Here is an 18,305-nt window from a genome sequence, read left to right on the forward strand (position 1 = left end):
AATCCTTCTCGATAAACAAAATCTTAGGCTCCCCCTAAGTCAAATCAACCTCTGTGAATTATAGTAAGAACAAGTGAAGAACACACCCTCACAAAAAGCACAAAGAAATTATTCTTGAAAAATAGTGTAGAACTTGCAAGAAGTCCGTAGAACTCACAATAACAGAAGCAGCAACCCTAGCATGAGAATTTCTTGAGCTTAAATAGCACAACGAAATGATGGAAAATATTCCCACACAAAAAATCGTCAACATACCAGAAAGAAAAATATTCCAAATAAAATATTCTGTAGAATACGGTAAATAAGGAAAGAAATATTTTGTAGATTTGGAAGTGAAAGAGCAACCTCTGAGCCAAGATCCATTAGAGACAAGAGCAGAGACAACTCTAAATAGCCCAAGAAAATAACGCCAGAAATCTTGAACAAATATATTTAGCAAATATCATTATTTCTAACCAGAAGTAAACTTTTTGCAATCCAATGGTGTGTGGGTTTAACCATATCAACCTTTTGTGATGATAATTGATTCCTATCTACCTAACTATGCTTAGATTGACATCTACTAATTGAAGAAACTCTCCCTCTCATTATATACATATTCAAACATATATATAACTTCTTATTCATCCCAAACTAAAACATGAATGTATAGTATAATGTATAATTTTATTTTTTATTATTAAATGATAACATATAAAAAAACCTAATTTTTATTACAAATTAATTCTATATATACACCAACAAAAGAGAAGGTTTTTAACAAACTAACCCATTATTCTTCTACATATTAATCCATATATAGATATTATTAAACACAAGCCAAATTTTACACAAAATATCATATGAGTACAATAAGTTTCACCTGACAAGAGGATTTATTTAATTTCGTAGGATGTCACCAACCAAGCATGTTTATACTTCCATGTGAAACAATGAGTTAGGTAGTTTGGTTGCAACCACAATACTAAAGATACCCATAACACCTGTGTGGTTTTGTGCAGGATCATATTTGGATACAAGAGTCCCCAATTCTCCTTTATTAATCTTCACATGACCAAACTTTGGATAACAAGTTGACATTCCAACAACATACCCATCTTCATTTCCTATTTCATCTCCTTTTCCATAAATTGGTGATGAAGAACATAAAACTCTCCCATCCTGTTACAATTACAATAATCCAATTAATTTTGGTTTCAATATTTTAAAGATGATTATTAAGTTTATATAAATTAGGACGTTAAAAAAATAATTTGTCTACCAAACGAGGTCTCATTCATTACCTGTCCATAAAGGGTTGCACCAATCCCACCAATGTGTTGATGAGCCACTCCATACACAAGAAACCCATTGTCTTGAAACATCACCTTTGACCTTTTGATAGCATTACACTCACCATCCAACTTGCTTATGAGGGAGCAAGATTCTACATCATACTCAACCTATATACATATACATAAACCAGTATAGTTCCTCAACTTAGCAAGTTCACAAATTTTCTATTTTGTATGTGTTCAATAAGTCCTTAAATATTCAATTTTGAGTCTAATAAGTTATTGACCTACTTTACGGTTTTTAAAATTCACAGAATTATATGATACAAGATTAAGTTCAAGGACGACCCATTACACACTCTTAAAAGTTCATGACCAAATAATTATACATTTGAGCATATTAAAACTATCCATATCGTTGTGGGTGTCCAGCCCACTTATCGCACAAGCAAAACTTTATTTTAAATTTGTGTTTTCTGAGCCCAAAATGTTGGAATGTTTGGCCTAATTTGGGCTCACTTTTTGGGTTGGCCCATCTTGAAAGTCCTACATTTTCTTTTATGTGATATGGATATGACCTAAGGAGGAGGAGAGTGAAAAAAAAAAAAGGCAGAAAATCGGAGAGAAAGATAGAGGCTATGCAGTTCGGTTTTTCAGTGACAATTTTCATAAAGTTATCGATCTCAGAGTTTAAACCATTGGATCGTGCTGAAATTTGACCAGTCTATTTGGAATAGATAGGGTCTCATTTTGAATGGTTGGATCAATGTTTGATGCTATGATTTGTTCGTAACTGCTGCTGAACAGAATTTGTAAAGGATTTTAATTTAATCATTGTTATGGAGTTTACTAGCAATTGTGGAGGTAGTTCAATGATTAAATTGACATCGACTAATTATTCCATCTGGAAACCAATAATGGAAGATTTTTTTTTAATTTCAAAGATTTGTTTGATCCAAGTGAAACAACGACAAAAGCTTATGGCACAATTTCTAAACCGGTAAAACCAGAGAAAATGGAAGAAACGGATTGGAAAAAGTTAGAAAGAAAAAATTTAGGGACTATTAGGAAATGGAAAGATATTAGTATTCTAAACAATGTTTCTAAGGAGCCCGACCCATATGAGTTGTGAAAAAATTTGGAAGGTCTTTATGAAAGGAAGACTGCACATAACAAAGTTCCATTAATCAAATGACTGGTTAATTTGAAATTGAAGGGTGGAAAATCTATTTTTGAGCATTTGAGTGACTTCTTTGATATTAATAATAAGTTGACTACTATGAAGATTGATCTTGATGATGAATTGCAGGTTTGTTTCTGTTGAGTTCTTTGCCAGACAGTTGGGAAACCTTGGTTGTGACCTTTAGTAACTCTGCTCTAGAAAGTGTTTTGTCTTTGGATGTTATCAAACAAAACATGTTCAATGAAGAGATAAGAAGAAAAAAGATGGGAGTTGATGATTCTCATGCTCTTATTCCTGAGAATCTTGGAAAAAACAAGAGTAGGGGACCTAAAGGTCATGGTAACTCAAAGGGAAGGTCCAATTCTAGAGACAAAGAGACTAGGACATGACATTACTGCAACAAGTCTGGTCATATAAAGAAAATTTGCTACTGTTGGAAGAAAGAACAAGGTAAGTAACAAAACTCAAGAGGTAGATGATAAAAATACTGCAACAATTATTTCTCAAAATGATAATGTTGTCACCTTGATTTGTGCGACTAATGAGTGTCATCATGTAGAGAGTTCAAACACGAAGTGACTATTAGATCAAAAGTGCTTCATACCATTGTGTTCCCAAAAAACAATACTTCATGAACTATCAATCTGGTATTTTGGTAGCATGGAGATGGGAAATAAGTGCTCAGCTAGCATAGTTGGGTTAGGTGATATTCGAGTGAAGACAAGTATTGGGTGCAAGCTTATATCAAAGAATGCACGTTATACTCGTGATTTACGCCTTAACTTGTTGTCGGCATATATCCTTAATCAAGAAGGATTTTGACATACCTTCAGTGATGGTAAGTGGACATTATCTAAAGATTCAATAATAGTTGCTCGAGGTGAGTTGTGTTGCTCTTTGTATAAAACAAACTTGAGTATATATTTTTCTAAGTTGAATGTAACCAAATAAAAGAATTCTCCAAATGTGTGGCATCAAATGCTAAGGTATATGAGTGATAAGGGGATTAAATTGTTGGCAAATAAATCTCCCATCCCTACTGTTAAAACATTTTCTCTTTATCCTTGTGATAATTTGTTTGGCAGATAAGCAACATAGAATTTCCTTTTCTGGGAAGTCCACCAAAAGGCAAGAAAAATTGGAGTTAATACATTATGATATTTGTAGTCCTATTAAGGTGGAGTCTCTTGGTGGAAATAAATATTTTGTCACTTTTATTGATGATGCTACTCGAAGAACTTGGGTGTATATGTTGAAGACAAAAAGTCAAGTGGTCGAGACTTTCAAAAAGGTCCATGTCATTGTAGAAATGGAGGTCAAAAGAAAATTGAAGTGTTTACTATCTGACAATGTTAGTGAGTATATTTCGAATGAGTTCAAGTATTATTGTTCAGAACATGGTATTAGACATGAGAATACAGAGCCCGACACACCACAATAGAATAGAGTTGTTGAAAGGATAAACAGAACCATTGTGAGAGAATGTAAGTTGCATGCTTAGAATGTCTGATCTTCCTAAGACATTTTTTGGTGAAGCAGTGCAATGTGTTGTGTATTTGATTAATCGATCTTCATCAATTCCTCTTAACCTAGACATTCCAGAGAGAACATGGAAGGAACATGATCCCACTTATTTGCATCTCAGAGTCTTTGGCAACAAGACATACATGCATGTGTCTAAAAAACAGAGGTCAAAATTTGATTCGAAAACCAAACCATGTGTTTTTGTTGGGTATGTGGATGAAGAATATGGTTATAGGTTCTATGATCCAGAAAAGAAAAAGGTAGTGAGAAGCAAAGATGTAGTATTCTTTGAGCACGAGAAGGGTGTGATCTTTTGAGTACAAGGTACTTTTCTACTTTAGAGTTGTTTTTTTTTTTATGTTATTAATGATTCTACTTCTAGTTCTTTTGTTGTTCAACTGATAAATGATAATGTTGATGATGTACATGATGATGTTAGTGAGATACAACCTGATGGTAATGTACCAGATGATGTTGATGATGATGATTTTTATGAGTCTTCATCTAATGAAGAAATTCATGAGGAAGATGCAGATGAGGAAGTGAGTCATGAAGAAGTTCATGAGCAGAGGGAGCAACCTATTCCTTAAGTGGAGGATACTCAAGCTTGAAAATCTCCCAGGGAGTGTAAACCTTCAACAAGGTATCCAAGCTCATATTTCATTCTAGTTAGTGAAGATGGAGAGCCAGAGAACTATCGAGAGGTCTTGTCTCATGATGAAAAAGACCAGTGGCTTGATGCAATGAATGAGGAGATGAAGTTTTTGGAAAAGAATGTAATCTATGAGCTAGTGGTACAAGAAAATTGACTTGTTTGTGATAAGCAACGATTATAAACGAATTAACAGCTAATTCTTGTGTGTATTTTAGAAAGTTATTTTCAGGTAACTTCATAATTCATCTATTATATGTAGATGATATGTTAATAGTTGGACAAGATGTAGATACAATTTAAAATTTGAAGAAATATTTGTCCATGTCTTTTGACATTAAAGATTTAGGTCCTACAAAACAAATCTTAGGTATGGAGATTATTCGTGCCAAGAAAGCTGGGAAATTTTAGTTATCCCAGAAGAAGTATATTGAACAGGTGTTGGAAAGGTTCAATATAAAGTATGCTAAATCTGTTAGTACACTGCTAACAACTCACTTCAAGCTAAGTAAGAAAGTTTGTCCTTCAACAAAGAAAGAGAAAGAAGTTATGTCATCTATTGCTTACTCTTCTGTTGTTGGTCCTTTGATGTATGTTATGGTGTGTACTATACCTTACATATGCAGTCAGTCTAGTGAGTTGTTCTCTATCCAATCCAGGTAAGACTCACTAGGAAGCAGTGAAGTGGATCTTTAGGTACTTGCAGGGCACATCCAGAATTGAGTATGTGTTGTGGAGGTGGCAAACCTATACTTGAAGGCTATATTGATGCAAATATGGCAGATGATCTTGATAATAGAAAGTCTACCTCAGGTTATGTGTTTACATTTTTAGGGGGAGTCATCTCATGGCAATCTAAGCTACAAAAATGCGTAGCATTGTCCACAACTAAGGTAGAGTATATTGCAGCAATAAAAGCAAGTAAGGATATGTTATGGTTTAAAAAGTTCCTTTAAGAGTTGGGTTTTAAGTAAGGTGAATATGTAATATTTTGTGATAGTCAAAGTGCTATGAACTTGAGCAAGAATTCAATATATCATACTTGTACCAAACACATTGACATTATATATCATTGGTTACGAGATGTAACTAAAGAGAAGAGATTGAATCTCAAAAAAGTCCACACTGACAAAAGCAGTGCAGATAAATTGACTAAGGTAGTTCCCAGAAGTAAGATTGAGCTTGGGAGTAAGCTTGTTGGAATGAAGTTCAAGTGATCGTGGATGTGATTGTGCCTTCCCTGTGTTGGGCTAGAGGGGAGATTGTTGTGGGTGTCCAACCCACTTGTTGTACAAGCGAAGCTTTATTTTTAAATTTTTGTGAGCCCAAAATATTGGGTAATATGTTTGGCCCAATTAGAGCTAATTTTTTGGGTTGGCCCATCTTGAAAGCCCTAGGTTTTCTTTTATGTGATATAGGTATGATCTAAGGATGAGGAGAGTGAAAAAAAAGAGGCAGAGAATCAGAGAGAAATACAGAGAGTTGTGTAGTTCAGTTTTTCAGCGACAACTTCCACAAAGTTGTTGATTTCCAGAGTTTGAACCATTGGATCATGCTGAAATTTGGTCAGTCTGTTCGTGACACATAGGATCTTGTTTGAACGATTGGATCATTATTTGGAGCTCTGGTTTGTCAATGATCGTTGCTAAACAAAATTTATAAAATCAGTGATTTTTCATTCTTTTTATCTCTCAAGTGTTGATCTCGTGAATGTATGAAAGTGTTGATGAGTAGTGAATCTTTGTATGAATGATTTGGGTTCCTTTCCAATTTATCATAATAAGAGAAGTTGACAAGGGTGGACTCCTCACAAGTCCCATGATTTTTACTCTTCACATCGAATGTGTTTTCCACGTATAATTTGTGGATGTTTTTTGTTTTTAGTCTTCTAAAATTTTATGGTTTATTGTTGTCCATTATTGGTTGATTTCTTGGTGATTATTTGGTGATTAATTTTTTGGTGTTTTTGGAGTACAATTATTTGGTTTATTGTCTTGGAGAAGATCATAGTTGGTTATTGATATATTGTTTTGGTTTTATCATTTGGTATCATAATGTGTTTTAATTTAATCATTGTTTTGGAGTCTACTAGTAATGGTGGAGTTAGTTCAATGATTAAATTGACATCAACTAATTATTCCATCTGGAGACCGGTGATGGAGGATTCGTTGTATTGTAAAGATTTGTTTGATCCAATTGAGAAAACCACAAAAGTTGATGGCACAATATTTCTAAACCGAAAAAACTAGAGATAATGGAAAAAAAGGATTGGGGAAAGTTAAAGAGAAAAACTTTGGGTACTATTAGGCAATGGATTGATATTAGTATTTTCAACCATGTTTCTAAAAAGTTTAACCTATATAAGTTGTGGAAAAAATTGAAAGGCCTTCATGAAAGGAAGACCGCACATAACAAAGCTTCATAAATCAAGCGACTTGTTGATGGGGCTCACCTCATAGTCTAGGTACAACAACGTAATTATATCAAGAAGCCCTATATACTACTAATCTAATAATACAGCCCCTCGTGTGGGCTCTAGCTAAATTCATGGACTAAATCTATAATTTATCCATGTATAAAGTTATATTTATTGTGCCACATAAAGTTTTTCTTGATAAAATAACTTAGGATGCATGTTGGACAATCCTTTAGATTTTTAAATTCAAGTTTATATGCACCGGTACTACCCATAGATTTCTTTGTTTGGTTCAAAATCCCATTAAGGATATTTTCAAAATCCAAGACATAAAATTTTTTAAAAACTAAAAGATAAAATATACGAATTAAAAATTTATATTTGTTTTTCAAATTTAACTATGCATTCAAATGTTTCTTTAAGTAATGTAAAAACGAAGGTAAAGAAATAAGGGTAAAAGAGAAAAAAATGCTAAAAATTATACAATTTTCAAATTATAAAAAATTAAAACCAAATAATCATGAAACGAGGAGCGTATATAGTTGATAACTTACTTGACAGTCATGTTGTTGAGATATTTGTCCTGTTGAATCCGTGAGTGGCTTCCATGTATCAGTTGCATCAAATACATAAACTTTAACAGGAATGACAAAATCATCATCCCAATCCACCCACTTCACTGTATATTTGACATACAAATTCCTTTCCTCTCCTTCATAACCTTCCCTGACTTTACATTGTGCTGTATCATAACAACATTTAAACCCTCCTTTATAATCTTCTTCCAATTCATCTTTGTTAACATTATACAAATCACACCTACACTCAAGGCATCCAATTCTATCCTCCACTCCTCTAGTATCAATGACATGTACATTAAGAATCCATTTCTCTTCATAACCTAAAGGAACTTCCTTTTCATTCCCAACTTCAATTCCATATGGATTTGGAAGAAAATTTGATGTTTTTCTTGATTCAGTTCCCATACCATAAAAATATGATAATGTATGTGGTTGGCAGCCTCCACTATTACCTGCGATAATAATGGAGTCTGCGAGATCATTCGTGTGATTTGTTGCGGTTTTGTTGTGTTGGTAATATCTCACGAGTGTCCAATGATGGAGATATGCGTCGAAAAGTGAGACGGGATTGGATTCTTCATCGATGACTTCGGCATCGAAGCTCTTTATTGCAATATGGCCTTTGGGAAAGTTGAGATTGTAGAAGAATTTCTCAACTACTGAGCCAGGAGTTAAAGTGAATAATGGGGATAGAAAAGTTTGGGTTTTTATGGTTTGGTGGTTCATTTTAATGGCTTCCAAGTTTAGGAATAGTGTCGCTATGAGTGTAAAATGGAGCAGCCAATGGTGAAACAACATTGTTACCTGAAAATATTATATCATATAAGTTACCAAAATAGTCGGACAATAATTTGAAGGAAAAGTTAATAATGATAATAGAGGGCCACTATATGTTGAATATTATATGAAGAAAAGCCTTTATTTTTACTTTTATAATTATATTAGTAATAAACGCGTACAAGATACTTAATGTAAAAAATTTTAATTTAAAGTTTTAAAATAGTATTTAACTGTCTAATGAAAAATAAAACTCTAATACGATACGTGATTTGACATATATAAATTCATATTTTCTTTTTTAAAATTATATCGAATAATATCAAAATAGTCAGATAATAACAAAGGGTCACTAATTACCAAAGTAGAAGGTAAAACAATAAATATCAAAAGTAGAGGCTCACTATTTATTGACAACCATGACCACGATGATGATGATCGAGGGCCACTATATATATTGAATATTATATTAATATTATGGCGGTTTTTAAATATAAGGTCATGAACCAAAATATTTATAAATATAGTAAAATTTTATTATCTTTTTGCGATAGATTGCGATAGATTACTATATATATTTATCTATATTATGGTAGATATAGATAATAGTCTATCGCGGTTTACCACAGATAAATTGTGATATTTTATTATTATTTATATATAATTTCAGTAATTTTATGATTTAACTTAATTATTATATTAGTTTTTTTTTATATAATAAGTACTCTGAAATTTGAAATCGAAAGTTTTGGACCTTTCCTTAGACATAAAATAAATTTTATACCAAATCGATATCTAATAAATCGTAAATATATTGAATTGCATTAAAATTTAATTTTATGTCTAATAGATTTATTAATTTTATAGAATATTGAACATGTTATGAAGATTTATTAGACACGAAATTAAAAGATGAAGAATATACTATTTGATATTTTTTAAGTTCAATGACCTATTAAATACCAATTTAAAAAAGTTCCCAAATCCATTAGAAATTAGAAATAATTTATAAAGTTCATGAATCTATTAGATACAAAATTAAGAGTGGATGGAAATAATTTGTAAGTTGACTATTTTATTATTATTATTAAGTTATTTTAGTATCATTATGTAATATAAAAAATGTAAATTGTTAGTCACTAAGCTTTGGAATGCTGAGAAGAAAAAAATTATGCTCTTAAACTTTTAAATCCTAAGTTTGGACAACTTAATAAAATCAGTCACAGTAAGGAGCATGGTCGAAAGAGTCGTCGGACCCCTTAGTAGTACACTTTGGAGGCAATGTTTTTTTTTTTTTCCCTTTCTTTTTATTATTATTATTAAATTAATTTTACTTTGTTTTATTATTTTCCCTTATACATTTTTTCTTGAAATTGATGGATGGATGACTCAAATTATTAGAGAAAAATGAGATTTGATCAACTTTTGGAAAATACGCTTTTTTTTTTTTTCTTTTTATCATTTACTGACGGAGTAAGATTACCAAAAAGAACTTTATGCACGTGGAATGAGTTTTTTGACTCTTGGACCCTTGCAATCTCTCTCTCTCTTATTTTCTATCATGATCTCAATCTCTTACTCTCGCTCTACAACACAAACTGAATTGAAGAGAAGAAGAAGAAAACAACCAAAGCTATTCTTATGGACTTGTCGAAGTTGGTACAAGCCTCATCCAAACTGGTCGCACCGAAGAAGAAGAGGACGAGAAGAAGAAGAAATAAAGGTAATTTTGTAAAATTGCTTGATGATGAAGGAAAGATCAAAATTCTTAAATTTTAAAATGTCGGACAAAAATCATTTTGGATTTTGAGCATGGATTCCCCCCTCCCTTTTCCTCTCCTTCATTCTTTCTTCTACTTTAAAATTAAAAAAATAAATAAATAAATAAATAAACTGAAGAATCGAGCAGGATCTAAATGCTGTAACAAATCCAAATTTTATGGACCAAAGATTTAAATTTTTTGTATAACATAATATGAGGCGATTGATTTATATATATCTTCCTAAAGCTAAATATGTCTTTTCAATTTAATTCTAATTGTTTAAAACGCACTAATTTATTCTCTTTTAGAAACTATACTTTTTCTTATTTGTGAATAATTTTAAAAAGATTTCTATGCCATGATTTATTCTCCAAATTTCTATTGACTCACACTAAATATTAAGTCACAGGAAAGCTTATAATTAATCAAATTTAACATCAACCAAACTTTAAAAAAAAAATCAACCAATGAAAAGAGAAAGTATACCTAAATTGAAATTTAAAAACAATATGATGAACAACAAAACTGAAAAGAAAAAAAAAAGGAGATATATATTTCCACATATATTTCGTAGTCTTAAGTGAAAATTAAAGAAAAAATGATGAGAAAATTGGGTTTAAACATACCGTATATTATGAAGGGCAGTGGTAGAAGGGAAACCGAAGAACAGAGAAACTAAAGATTTTGGATATGTAGGCTTATAGTTAATTATTATGGAGGATTTGATTTTTATATATATTCATCACTTTCCTTTTTTTCTATGGTTTCTTTTTTTTAGTGGCATCAAATAGTCTCTAGCTTCTGCCGTTTACCCCTTTTCTTTTTTATTTCTTTTTCCTTTTCAAATAATATATACACAAATAGACCCCTTTTTTCTTTTTGGTTTCTTTTTTCTTTTTTAAATAATATATACACAAATGCTATGGGTCGAGGATGAAATGAAAGAGAAGGAGGAGAATCAGTCCAAAGAAAAAATAAAATAAAAAAGAGAGAGAGAAGAGAGGAAAGAGAAATATTTTGGACATTTGATGGGCTTGCAATCCAAGGACAAAAAGATAGTTTTCCTACTCAAAAAAAAAGTATTTAAAAAAAGGTATTACACTTGTGTAATAGCAAATTTTCAAGTTTTATTTGTAAAAATGGCAAAAAAGAATTTGTAAATTAGAAAAAATGGCAAAATCAATTTCATATTGTTAATTAGTAATTATGGAAGTGTTATGTAGTTGTATTGACTTTTTTTTTTTTTTAGATTTTTTTATCGTGCATCATGTCTTTACGCTTGTCTAGCGCATTACTGTCATCTAATTCATTTCTGTTTGGAAAATATTTTTTCTTACCTAGTATAGGATTTCATAAGCGTCTTTTTTGCTTTTGTTTCAGCAAAGATTTTTTGTTTTTACAGAGTTGTTTTCGTTTAGTGTTGGATACATTTGTGGTCTTGAGGTTTTCTAGGGTTAAAAACTTTTATAAGTTGGATATTTTTTTTAAGTAGCAAAAATGTGTGAAAACCTAGATAGAAGGCTGTGTCAAACCACCATTGGTGTTTGGCTGTGGAGTCCGTTCATGCTTTTACTTCATCAAAGAAGTTGTTGATCGAATACTTACTTAGAGAAGTCTAAGTTTATTCAAATGAGACAATCCCACACTTAAGAGTAGCCTAAGTAATATTGTTTGATGTGTGTTCCAAACAAGTAGTGAAAAGAGTGCTAGTTCAACAAGAAAGGAAGTCTTAAGTTTGGGGAAGTCTAAACTCTTCACCTAGGAGTAAGCTCTTTGAGAGTTACTATTGTGGATGTCTAATGAATAAGTATTTTATTGTAGTTGCTTAATTCATATTGGTAAGTTCTTTTTATCAGGTACACTTTCTCCTAGACGATGTAACTGTGGTTTTCTCTTGTTGACGAATGTAATCCACTGTATTCAAAGAGACGACGAGTTTATTGGGAAAAAAATATATAGCTAAAATCAAGAAAACTAGTCAATAATATTAGATTCTTTTGTAAATGAAAATCTAAATAATAAAAGAACTAACAAAATGATTTTCAAATTTCAAAATGGCCCGAAATATCTGTAAAGATCACGAATATTTTGAATATTTAGACCTCACAATATAAAGGCATTTGTAAAGACTATCGAATATGTTAATCTAACCATGTGAAATATATTACTCATTTTTGTAAAGACTGTTGCAAGACTGCTGGGGGCATTTTAAGGATAAACTATATTTCGGACCATGTGTGCGGGTGGGTGTGTTCGCCATTTTGCTGATAAAAGCTTGAATTTTGCTATTTTCCCAACCAGAAGTCCAAATGTTGACTAATTTGAAGATGAAGGAGTTCGATTCCATGTATTATCGTCATATAATATCTTAGTGACATGTCAGTGTATTAAAAATGTAATTTAACTAGCAACTAAATCATAATCGAAAGTGAGCTTAACTTAATGATAATTGGTATGGTCTCTCCCTCTTTAAAGGTCGGAAGTTCAATCTCCCATCATTGACTTCATTTCTTAAAAGTTGGAGATTCAATCTCTCATTTCTCTAGTTGTTGTAGTACTGCTATACTTGTGGGAAAAGAAAAAAGAAGTCTTATCACTCAAGAATGATCCTAAAATGATGGTTGGAAAATGATCTTTCACTATCTATGTTGAGATCCATTCAAAGATTGTGTATGATATGATTTTGAAGAAATAATTTTACCAAAATATTTTATGTCACACATTTTAGCTCATAAATTCATAGTGATAGGTACCATATATTTTATAATATGTGTCTAAATGAAGCTTCTCGCATAGTCCTAATTACTAGATATAGACTTCAACCTTATTTTTACGTTTTAAATTAATTGAACAAAATCGCACCTCACGCTTCTTATTTCAATCTGTCCAAAATATGGAACTTAGAACCAAAATAAAAATATGAAGTTTTAATGGACAGTTTTTAAAAATAAATCTAATAGTGTGTATCTATGTAACACAGATACGATTATACAGTACGGATACGATCGGATATGGCGATTCGTCAATTTCTAAAAAATTAACATACGAATACGTCTAAGAATACGTCATTTTTTTTAATATATTTTTCTAAAAAACGAGGATACTGATACATTAAAGATACTAGGATATAGATAAATTTAACATACAAGTTAATAATAATAATAGAAAATAGAATACAAATAGTGAAATGCAATACAAAAAAAACAACATCTAAGATGTTGAAGTCCAATAGTTAATAAAATGCAATATAAAAGTAACTCATATTACAAAGAAAAAGAAGATTAGAGGACGAAGTATGAAGATAAACGAATAACTTCTTCGTTGAATAGTTTTAGATTGGGAAAAATTAGATGAATTGTTTGTCTTTTTTTAAAAAATGTTACGCGTAGAAATAGATACGTCAAATCGTGTCTCAGATATGTATTTAGAAAATATCTGGAAGTATCGGTATCCAATACGTATCTCATACAAATTTTTTGTCTTACATGAAGTATCTGTGTTTCATAGGTGTGTATATATAAAAATATCTAATAGTAGATATTAGTAAAATTGAATTTTCCATGTACTAATATCTTGTGTAATAGCAAAATTTGAACATTTGATGGGTTTGTAATCCAAGGACAAAAAGATAGCTTTTCTACTCAAAAAAAGGTATTTAGGGGTTAGGCTTGTGTAATAACAAATTTTAAAGTTTTATTTGTAAAAATGATAAAAAAAAATTATAAATTAGAAAAAATGGCAAAATCAATTTCATAATTATTAATTAGTAATTATGGAAGTATTATTGTAGTTGTGCTGAACGATTTTTCTTTATTAGACTTTTTATTGTACATGATGTCTTTACGCTTGTCAAAGGTATTACTGTCGTTTGATCCATTTCTGTTTGGAAAATATTTTTCCTTACCTAGCGTAGATTTTCATAAGCATCTTTCTGCTTTTGTATCAGTGAAGATTTTCTACTTTTATAGATTTGTTTCCTTTTAGTGTTGACTTATATGTGTGGTCTTGAAGTTTTATAGGGTTCACACTATTTTTCACAGATTCGATATTTTTGTAAGCGAAAGAAAAAGTTTGCTATCAAGTGTGTGTGAACCACACTTTGAGGCTATGTGGACCACCATTGGTGTTTGGTTGTGAATAAGGGGATCTCACACTTACGGAAAATCTAAGTAATATTATTTGATGTATGTTTCAAATAAGTAGTGAAAAGAATATCGGTGCAATAAAAGAGGGAGTCTCAAGTTTAAAAAAAAAAAAAAAAAAAAAAAAAAAAAAAAATCCTTCGTTAATAGTTAGATATTTGAAAGTCATTATTGTAATAGACGTCAAATGAATAAATATTTAACTGTAATTGCGTAATTGATATCATTGAAGTTATTTTCCTGGACCCAAGTAGCTTAATTTACAAAGCTATTTGTCATTATCAAATATTCACAATCATGAATTATTAGATTTTTTTCCCATATTTCATCATTTACCATCTAGCACTTATATTATTTTATTTCAATATGATTGAAAATTTTGAATAAAAAATTAATTTAGATTATTTAATATTATATCTCCATCTTTCTTGTAAACAACAACAAAACAAAACAAGAGGGGGAAAAAAGTTATTTTTCCCTCCCCCCCCCCTTATCTGATATCCCTATCTCCTACCTCGGGCATATCACATTCATTCACAACCACTATTTTTCCTCTTCTTAAATCTTTGTTCACACTGTTCTATCTCTCTTTCTATTTATTTACCAGCAATTATTAGGTGAAAATAAATGTCACGTCGTATTATTTTATTAGACTATCTTTGATTTTTCACTTTATTTTTTCATTTATTTATACCCATGAATTTTGTCAATGTTCAGAGAGCATATGGATTATTTTCCACATTTGAAATTATAATGGATTTGTTATCAATTTTTCTAATTTATTTCTGAAGGTAGATAAATTATTTCTACCAATATAAATGCTAATGTTAAATAAAGTATATATTAAAAATCCACAATTTGTATGAGATACATGAACTCTTTCTCGTCAATTAGTTTTGAGATGTGTTATGGACAGTTTTAGACCTAAAGACAAATGCATAAAAGAACAAGCAACATAGTAATAATGCTACAGATCAAACGATCAAACGTCTCAAAGCAAGACAGGACATAGAGCTGTGAAGTGACATGGGTTAGACATGCCGAGGCCTACCCAATGAAAATACCCCCAAAAAGTTTAGCCCAAGAAAGGGTTTGATATAAAGCTCAAAAACCCTAAAGAATGAGGCAAAATCAAGAAAACTCTATAAATAGAAGAATGAGATACAAAGGGAAGTAAGTGCACTAACCTATAAGAATTCCCTACTTGCTACGTAAATTTCCTTGCCAACTTACACATCAAAGTCCTATGTAGCAAGCACAACATCGATGTGTATATCCTCCTTTCTGTTTTACAAGTAGCATTTTCTTCTAAATTACAAATTCTCAGTTGTTGTCACGGGAAGATTTGGTATGTATTTACTTCGTCCAAATTTTGACATCAACCAGACGAAACCTCGATGCTTTCGTACTGTATTAAAAAAAATTCTTTCATGTTTTTCTATTGCTACTTCCTCATAAATTACAAACTCTCTGCTACTACTTATTTCCAAGGGTTCTAATTTTTTGAAATTTTCCGCAATCAAATTTTCTTTCGGTTGGAATTTTCCATTTACTTAATTTGTCGTCATAACAACTACACAAATGGCGTAGATAAAAATCAATTATATCATTCCAATTAGTTGATAGTTCAACTCTCTACATTCTGCAACAATGGATCTAAAAGATAATATTTTTATTTTAAAAAGTAGTTTTATCATTATTGTCTAGATCAACGAAAAAAAGAAAAAAGCTTAAATATTTGAATGGACGTAATTAACATTTTAGATTGGTTCAATAGTATGGTGTTTGGGCTAGATAATATTAATGTTAATATGGGCTAATATGGGCTTCCTTCTCTTTCCCTTTCTCTGAAGAAATCAATATGCCCTTCTATTAAGCCCAATTATCCTTCTTGTTTTGGGCATTTCTATATCTACATGAAATTGAACATCAGACTTGTTCCTCGTCTAAAATAAATTATTTCCAACTTTTAATCTCTTATCGGTGATATAGACTTATCGTCACTTAAGTTATGTTTATAGGTAATATAGACTTATTATCGACATATTGAACATTTCAAATCCAAAAAAATGGATTTATTTACAAATTACATATTTTAATTATATCATTAAAAATAAGATACCTTTCATAATATTTTGAAAATATATTACTTTTATTAATGCTTTGTTGGGTTAACCACCCTTCACTAGATCCAAATATTCAAGATCAACGTTGGAAAGATGAAAAAAGGCTTAGAAATATTCTGCCAGATCCTCGATACTCGAAACTCGATGCTCAACGACTTCCTACTCGATGCTCGATGAGAATTTTTTTTTTTTTTTTTGTCTGACAAGTTTCTGTTAAATCCTCAATGGAACTCGATGACAATTGAACTAATACTCGATCTTACTCGATGATTCTTGAACGATACTCGGTGAGACTCGAAGGAGAAAACGATCAACTTGACGCAACTCGATAACGAAGATCGACACATGATTGAACTCGATACTCAGATTACTCGATGTGATTTGAATGATGAATGAATGGCATGCGATTTGCAAGAAAGAAAACACTCGTATGAACAAGAAAAATAAGGCAAGAAGATGAGACACAGTATTTACGTGGTTCGACAAGATTGCCTACGTCCATGGGAAGATCTGAGTTCTTTACTAATGAAGATTGCGTACATATTTTGTTGTTTACAGAAAACTAAGAAAAACGATGATAACTCTCTGTTTTGTTTTAAGGATCAGAGGTATTTATAGAGAATACCAGTTGACCGTTTACAAATAGTTATAAACAAACAAAAAACTGAGGTATTTGAGTCAAAGCTTCTTCAAATTCTCCACCTTGACTCCAATGTCTCGTAATTTTCTGATCTTCCTGATTCTGATCGTTCTGTCTACCCTGTATCTAGAAGCTCAAAACCAACCTGTTCTAAACATTTAAACAATTTAAGCTTTGAAACAGGTTTTGTTAACATGTCAGTTGCATGTCTGAAGTATGAACCTTTAAAATTTCTATATCCCTTATCTCAATTTTATCTTTAATGAAATGATACTTGATATCAATGTGCTTAGTTCTAGTGTGATATTGTGGATTTCAGGATAAATGGATAATACTTTGGTTGTCACAATAAAGTTTCACCATTTTTGATCTATTCTAAAGTCTTTCAGCAATCCCTTAAGCCACAATGCCTCCTTGATTGCTTCTATTAAAGGCATATATTCAGCTTTTGTTGTAGATAAGGCTACTATAGGCTGTAGTGTTGCTTTCTAGCTGATTAGATTAGGACCATAAAGGAAAAGGTAACCTATTAAGGACCTCCTTTTATCCAAATCCAGCATAGTCAACATCCACATATCCATAAAGTTCTAAGTTTGGTTCAGCTAACCTTTAGTAGACTAATCTTGAGTTTTTAGACCAAACCAAGTATCTTAGGATCCATTTAGTAGCCTTTCAGTGTCTCTTACTAAGACTAGACATATATCTACTAACTAAGTTAGCTGAATAAGAGAAATCAGGTCCAATAGAAATCATTAAATACATTAGGTTTTCAACTGCTTGACTATAGGATATGACAGCCATCTGTTTTTTATGTTCTTGATCAGAATCTTTAAAAGAGTTAGCTGAGGAAAGCTTAAAGTGCTGAGCAATAGGTAAGCTCACAGGTTTTGCATCATTCATGTTGAACCTTTTAATAATTTTCTCACATTAATTGAACTGATTGATGCTTAGAATAGACTCCTCTTTCTTCCTTTGGATCTCGGACCTTGCTTGATTCTCCCAAGTGCCTCATATCAAACTCCCTTTTTAAGAGGTTTTTAACATGGGTTAGATCTCCTTTGGACCTCACTGCCAGCAACATATCATCTACATATATGAGTATGTAAACCTTGTCCTTGTAAGAACCTGTATTTACATAAACACATATGTCAAATGAAATTCTTTTGAATCCAATGCTAAATATATAGTCATTGAATCTTTTATACCAGCACCTAAGTGATTATTTTA

At 31.3% G+C, this 18,305-nt stretch overlaps 1 protein-coding gene and 1 long non-coding RNA gene across 2 annotated transcripts; one reads left to right on the plus strand and one right to left on the minus strand.

Moving 5' to 3' along the window:
- Positions 1-692: 692 nt before the first annotated feature.
- Positions 693-10,989, minus strand: LOC120091645 (uncharacterized). Its single transcript, XM_039049750.2, has 4 exons — positions 10,797-10,989; positions 7,604-8,434; positions 1,284-1,442; positions 693-1,161 (listed from the first exon to the last, which is right to left on the minus strand). The coding sequence occupies exons 2-4, from the start codon at positions 8,426-8,428 to the stop codon at positions 913-915; spliced, it is 1,233 nt and encodes a 410-aa protein (XP_038905678.1). The 5' UTR covers positions 8,429-8,434; positions 10,797-10,989; the 3' UTR covers positions 693-912.
- On the plus strand, positions 9,711-12,613 carry LOC150037587 (uncharacterized). Its single transcript, XR_016527473.1, has 2 exons — positions 9,711-10,130; positions 12,353-12,613. It is a non-coding gene; the product is annotated as an uncharacterized LOC150037587 (long non-coding RNA).
- The last annotated feature ends 5,692 nt before the right edge of the window (positions 12,614-18,305 follow it).

Source organism: Benincasa hispida, chromosome 2, assembly GCF_027475165.1.
Source record: "Benincasa hispida cultivar pf3 chromosome 2, pf3_genome.v1.1, whole genome shotgun sequence".
Lineage (NCBI taxonomy): Eukaryota > Viridiplantae > Streptophyta > Magnoliopsida > Cucurbitales > Cucurbitaceae > Benincasa > Benincasa hispida.